Below are 6,852 nucleotides of genomic sequence, written 5' to 3'. Positions count from 1 at the left end.
AAATGCTTTCGCTTTCGTCCGTCTTGCGCCGGTCCAAGAATTTCACCTCTAGCGGCCTCTAGCAATGTCCAGTCGAGTCGGTAAATAATTACATCTTTAAAGCAAAGCTGCATTAAAATTGTCTATCTACCAAATGACACTTCATGACAACAGTCAAAAATTTACAGGTGTTACATTGATGACACTGTCATGTCAGTCCTGTATGCACACCCAACTCAAATAAAGTGTTGCCATTTAAAAAAAAAWTAATAATTATCGATATTGACTGATACAAAAGATACTGATATCGTGATACGTTTTCCCAGTCTGTATCGKCCAGCCCTACGCTTGAGCTATGCATAAATTTTAAATAAACATCCCATTAAAATGCATACAAGCGGTCGTCACTTGTTACAGCATAAAAACAACCGTTTACAAACACTGCTCCGATTTTGAGACTGTTCACGTTCTGCAAGTTTATTTTTATCTTTCCACCATTTTACTTTAAAAAAAAAATTTTAAAAATGAAAGTTTGATGCAAATGAAAGTTTGAGTCTGCTGCCACAAATGCCTGTCGTTTGGTGATCATTTCCAGAACAATAAAGCAATGCAGGCTCGGTACTGATGTGAGCAACGCTACAGAGCATCCCACGCCTGAGGATGCCAACGATCCGGTGCGATCATGAGCCGTAACGTACCGTACACGTAGAGGACGTAGTCGTCGTAGGCCTCCCCGACGGCGTTCGACGCCACGCAGCGATAGGTGCCGTTGTACGACTTGTTCAGGTTCTCGATGTAGAGATCGGAGCCGGTGACCACGGCGTGCGGCGGCACGTCTTCGTCCACCCTGAGCCAGTTGATCTGATGGGGGCTTGAAAGCACAAATGCCACACGCATCACTCAGACGCTGTCTATCCCATGCTAGAAATCTGAAATAAAGGTCAGATCTGAAATCGACGGCGGAGGGCGGGGTGCCTAATGGTGTACGGCATGCTAACAACTGGTTTAATGGTACAATGAAATGGAAAGGTTAAGAGGATGTTTGGAGAGGGATGGCACCGCCGAGTAAACAGCAATCTCCAGTGCTTAAGTTCATCCGTGTGTGTGCATGTGTGTGTGTGTGAAAAACAACTCACTGTGGTTTCCCCTCAGCGATACATGTCAAATCAAGATTGTCGCCCTCTCTTGTTAACCCATCAGGATATGTCACCACGATCTTCACCTCAGGTTTATCTGGAAAAAAAACCAGAAGAAAACAGCAAATGACATCTAAAAATGAAGCAAAAARTAACAGATTTTTATTTTCTCCTCACCTCCAAGTAAAATACGATTTGTCTCTAGAGTGAACTCTGGAGTGAAATTCACACCAAAACGAAACGAAAAAAAAAAAAGATAACCCAGCTACGAGTGAAACGCAGACGACGATAAAATGATTGTTCTATGTTCTCATTACACATCCAGTCAGTTTGCCCTACCTTACAGCAAAATGTGTCTGTGTGTGTGTGTGTGTGTGTGTGTGTGTGTGTGTTTTTCCCTGACTCTCTTATCTCTGGACGCAAAAGATTACCAAAATGTCAAGCGGTTACAGTCAACCTTTCTCTTTTTCCTTAAAAGGTCAGACAAAACAGTTATCTACCTTTTAAAAAAAATTAATATTCGACAGACTACAAAAGACTAACCTAACCTTTCTTTGATGCCTAACAGTGGTAGGCAGCTTGCATTACCTCTTTAATCAATGCGTTAGACAATAAAAAATAAAAAATCATCGGAAAAGCAATTTTGCTTTTACCTGAAATTAATGTATGCTATTAGACAAGACAGCAGCTTACATAGAAACTGAGTTTTAATTATATTCCAAAGATTTAATTAAAGCTATGATTTAATGGTAAGAGCATATGCTGAGCTTTTAAGGGCACATTATGGGTATTAAGAAGTTACTGCACTTTATGCTTAAATTTAGACATTACAATGGAGCTCAGCTTTTTACACTAGGGACAGGCAAGATTATGAAAAAAAAAAACTTGTCATAAGAATTTGTGGCACTTCCTGTGATTACTGGAGGCAATCACAAAAAAACTTTAAAACAATGAGGTTTTTACAAATACATCTGTGAGAAAAAATATTGTGGCTTCTTCAATTCATATAATACATGAAGTGATGAACAGCAATAAAAGTTTCCAATAAAGTCATATTTCTAATATTTATCGATAACCTCTGGAATGTTACAGTAGAAGTGGTAACACCAATCAAACCTTCAGATTTTGGAGTTTAACAGCATCAGCAGTTTGTTGTCATGACGATGAACCACAAATTATCCAATTATCACATATCTTTAATGTATATCAACCAAAATTAAAATGTCTACCTATCCTTTCAAGGTAAGGAGCGTGTCTTATTGGATTTGTTGAAAAGTTCTTCCAACACATTTGTGAGGTCAGACACTAATGTTGGACGAGAAAGACTCTCCTCTCCTCTCCTCTCCTCTCCTCTCCTCTCCTCTCCCGGGTTGAGAGCAGAACAGTCAAGTTGATCCACACCAATCTTGCTGATAAATGTCCTTGAATGCTCAATAAAATCTCACTTCCTGAACTTCTCTATGCTGGTCTGTAGTCACTCTCTACAAAAAGTCGATTACCTCCCTGCTCTTTGTGACTGAGGATGCCCTGACCCAACCGTGTGGCCTGGTGTGGCTCACCGCTTTGTTGCAGTCGTTCCCAATTGCTTCCACTTTGCTAAAGCAGCAACAACAGTCAAGCGACCGTGGACTATTTTGTGGCCAGAAGATTTCCACCTTGGATTAATTGCCCAGGATGCATCTCATCATGGTACTATGCTGGAATGTCCTCAGTTAACCTTTTCTAGGAGCTACATTTTATATTTAATGTGGCTAGGGAAATGTTTGAAACAGCTGAATTCAATGATTTGGAGGGATGACCAAGTACTTTTGGAGAAATAGTGTAGGTCAAATATGTTTCAAGTACACAACGTGACACATCAAAGATTTCGATAAATAAAAATGAATTTGTTACAATCTTGTCATTCTGTCCAATCTAACAGAACTGTTATTTACATTTGGAACAAGTTTTGAATTCATTATTGGGGTGTTGGGCTCTTGCTATTTAATGAATCCACTGTCTACATGTTGAAAATGCTTTTTTTTTTTCTATGCATTACCTCACTCGTTAAAAGTCATGGGTTCTTTTTCGTATCGTCGACGAGTCGCCAGACAAAGCACTTAGTCGATCTCTGTAGTTTTTGTTTTTTCTTCCTCAGACTGAGCATTAAGACTTCAGATAATTTTATTTACCAGAACCATAATGCAGAGGGTGACTATTCAGTCTGTGAAAAACCTTCTGCGTACAGGCTGACACAAGTTGGACCAATTCTGCCTTTTTACAAAGTGTTACGCAACGCATTTGATTGGTCTGCGGTGAAAAGATTAGTCCATAATTAACATGTTAAAGATTTGCATACATTAACGGAGTCGCAGCTTCAGTCTGTCACATTTTGGTGAGAGTAATCTAGAGAGTTACTGTTTTGCCCTAAAAATAGAAAAGCTGTTTCCTGCTTGTTTGTCAAAGACAAAAATGATTATAAGTCATAATTATTCTGTGCAGTTTAGCTTAAAAGTTTATTTACAGTATACAGAAAGTCTTGAATTTATGGTTGATTTTCACCAAACATAGAGAATAATATCATACACCGGCAAAGAAATGTACACTTCAAAGCAAATTTATAATTCCTCAATAATTCTGAATTCTTGGCAGAAATTAAAGAATAAACTTAAAATATTATGTTTTCTGGTAAAGACTCTGTTTTTCAACAGAGTTAACAAAATTGTAGCGAGGTTGAGGTCATTGTTTATGGAGGACGAATCAATAAGCTTAACGTTAGACTGTTTAATCCGTTCAAAATCAATTGCATGTATTTGGGATCATTCTACCTGAAATGTCTCTCCTCAAAATGCTTGACGATGCAAAACGAACCAGCTAAGTCTATGAATTCTGTGACGAAGAATAATAAATTATCCAAAATTATGTAATAAAACCTCAATAATCAAGCACAAAGGCTGACCTACTGGGTAAACTGTAACAAAACACATACACCAAATACAGAAATAAAAAGAACCAGGCGCACATGAGAACGTCTAAAAAGTTTAGGTCAGAGATGTAAGAGTGGATTTTCAAAGTAGAATTAAAAACTGCTATTGAAAGAGCTAATTAGGTCAGGAAAACATCATCCAGTAAGACAAAAACAAAACTGTGACAAGTACGGAGCCTTGTGGTACACCCCAGAGGAGACTAACTTCTGAAGGACTTTAAACCAAGCATTAAAAAGGTTGTATGTATATACATGTAGATCCATTGTAGATGCATACTTTATTTTCCCTATAAGGGGAATTTGTCTGGGACATATTTTCCCTTATGGGGACAATGAAGTATACATCTGTCATATTTATATATTTGAATGCATTTAAATGAAAGAAAGTCAGTATTAAATGCAAACTTGGCAACCCAGTTTGTGTTATTGTACAAATCAATTAAAGTAGTGTGCTGTCTGTCTGTTCATTAATCTGGAGAAAATATGTTTGAATTAATCAATATTAAGTCTACACTGTAAAAAAATTTATAAAATAACGTCAGTAATTTACAGTAAAATGCCAGAATTTTGTCGTATAAATATGGTAAAATCTGTATTTATACGGTAAGATTCTGGCAAACACAGCTGCTGGTATTTTACCGTAGATTAGAGACTTTTTTCCTTCTTTTTTTTTTTTTACAGTGTATGGTGAGTGTAGAGTCAGTAAGGACAAAGGTTGAATGAACTATCTGAACATACAGCAAAACGCCAAGTTATATTTGGCACAAATTGATTCTATCTCAAATATCTCTGTGCTGCTTTTGTCGCTTTAGTTGTTAAGTCTTTCCTTTATTTCACAGTTTCTGTTTTCCAATACTTTTAGATGAAACCTTTAAAGCACAGAAACACCCAGGACTTTCTCCACTACCGAACGCCAGCCCTCCAGAGTCCAAGCATACGACCCTTTGGTTGTAGCCCTTTAAAAAGAAAAAGAAGAAGAAGAAGAAGAAGAAAAAAACAAAACATGCATTTCTGGGTCACTTACAGAGCACTTCCAAGTGTCTTTGAGTCAGAAGGTCCTTTACAGCTGGATGGTCAACGATGCAGTCCACCGGCACTCCATCATCCTCCTTGGTGACAGAAAACCTCACCCGACTGGTGACGGTAAACATCCTGTCATACGTCTCCTCGACTGTTGTTTCAGCTGGAAAAAAGCCGCCGCACACAGAAGAGGAAATAAAAGTTACTGGCCGAAAAAAAAAAAAAAGTTCAAAATCAAATCTCCAATCCCCCCAGCAGCAGCAGCAGCAGCAGCAGCAGCTGGTAATGGGCAAATAGTCATAGCTATTAAGAGCATATTACCTGTCAAAGTGAAGTACTTTAAGATGGCATTTACATTTAATTTATGATTCGGTGATGCGGTAGCCCGAACGAGACTTCAGAGGATTCAGACGAGCCCCGAGGCCTTCGATTCTGACGCGGGAGCGGCCGGGTCATATCGGGTCCGATAATGAACGCTGGAGGCTGCAGCATTGTTGGGGCTAACCCCGCAGTAATCTGCTGCCCACTAGGCCCGAGGCTGTCAGAGGGGCATTCATTTAGAGAGCATTACAATGCCAGAGGGGCATCGCATTAGCCGCGGTGCTGAGTGTGATGGTTTACCCGCACTTAATGAAGTGAGGAAATAATTACAGCCCGACGTTGACCCCGCAGCACACTTCCATTTCAGCCTCGTCACGGGGGAGAGCCCCGGCCGGGACCTACGGAAGGCGGGAGAGGAAAAAAAAAAAAGAAAAACCGTCTTGTTCCACAGCCGATGATCGCCAACACACACATATGTGGCCCCCTTTGACGGATATTAACCCTGCGTAACATACACCCGGCCCCGTGAAGGAACCTGCCCGGCATAAAATTTAAAGCGCCGGGATCAGCGAGAGGCCACCGCGCTCGTAGGCATTAAATTTGACGGCTCTGCCGACTGCAGGCGCGAGAACGCGCCGTTTGGAAAGCACACTTGGCGGAGTAATAACTGTAAACAAATCTCTTATGTTTCCAAAAAATTCTTCCTCCCCCCCCCCCCCAAAATGAAGAAAGACATTACAGAAGCACGGAGCACATACACTACCGCAGTCATAAAGTGTTCGTGTTATTTCATGTTTTATTGCTCTGGTTGTTAAACGTAGCAGTCTGAATGGGAGCATTACTTAAGAAAACTACTTGGACCAGGCTGCAATCAGCACAGCTAATAACGCTGAGTGAGAACACACACAGGACGCTGCTGTTTTAAAGCACCGTCTCACACTTTACCACCCATTTTTCACATCTTGTCAGTTTTTTTTTTTTTTTTTTTTTTACATTTTATAGCGATTGAATCTGATACAACAGCAGAAAGTAACTACTGATTATTATTCTTACATTCAAGTTTTAATACACATACCCGGCAGACAGGGGCAGTATTATGTAAAATCAACTTGTTTTGAGCTTTTCATCATCTTATAATGTTATTCCGTCATCAAAAACATACCAGTGTTGCCTTGACTTTCTCGTGCGTGTTTGAGAAATCCTTGAATCTCCCGTGGCAACCACTCAGCTGGTCAAAACGCCCGGGTGGGCCTAGCCCCGCCTTTAAGGAGGAAGCTCCTCCTGGGAGCTGAAGTTTGCAAGCTTCTGAGCTTCCGCCTCACTCAGCTCCTTCAGACTAGCCAGCAGCAATTAGCAAACACCTGGTGGAACTGTGTTTGCTATCTGCTGAGCTCATTATACGAGCTCCTTCTCAGTGAAACACTGGTAGAG

The 6,852-nt window shown here is 40.2% G+C and overlaps 1 protein-coding gene across 2 annotated transcripts in view; it reads right to left on the bottom strand.

Annotated features, from left to right (window-relative positions):
• The window catches only part of cadm1b (cell adhesion molecule 1b), a 274,356-nt gene that overhangs the window by 50,990 nt on the left and 216,514 nt on the right, over window positions 1–6,852 (bottom strand). For both annotated transcript variants that reach the window (XM_017308156.1, XM_017308157.1), the window contains 3 exons: window positions 5,105–5,263; window positions 1,116–1,212; window positions 678–850 (listed from right to left, as the gene is read on the bottom strand). In XM_017308156.1, the coding sequence (XP_017163645.1) occupies window positions 678–850; window positions 1,116–1,212; window positions 5,105–5,263 (429 nt within the window). The remainder of the gene's footprint in view (window positions 1–677; window positions 851–1,115; window positions 1,213–5,104; window positions 5,264–6,852) is intronic.

This window comes from Poecilia reticulata, linkage group LG13, assembly GCF_000633615.1.
Source record: "Poecilia reticulata strain Guanapo linkage group LG13, Guppy_female_1.0+MT, whole genome shotgun sequence".
NCBI lineage: Eukaryota > Metazoa > Chordata > Actinopteri > Cyprinodontiformes > Poeciliidae > Poecilia > Poecilia reticulata.
The sequence above is the reverse complement of the archived record's forward strand: the minus strand, read 5'-3'. Positions and strand labels throughout refer to the sequence as shown.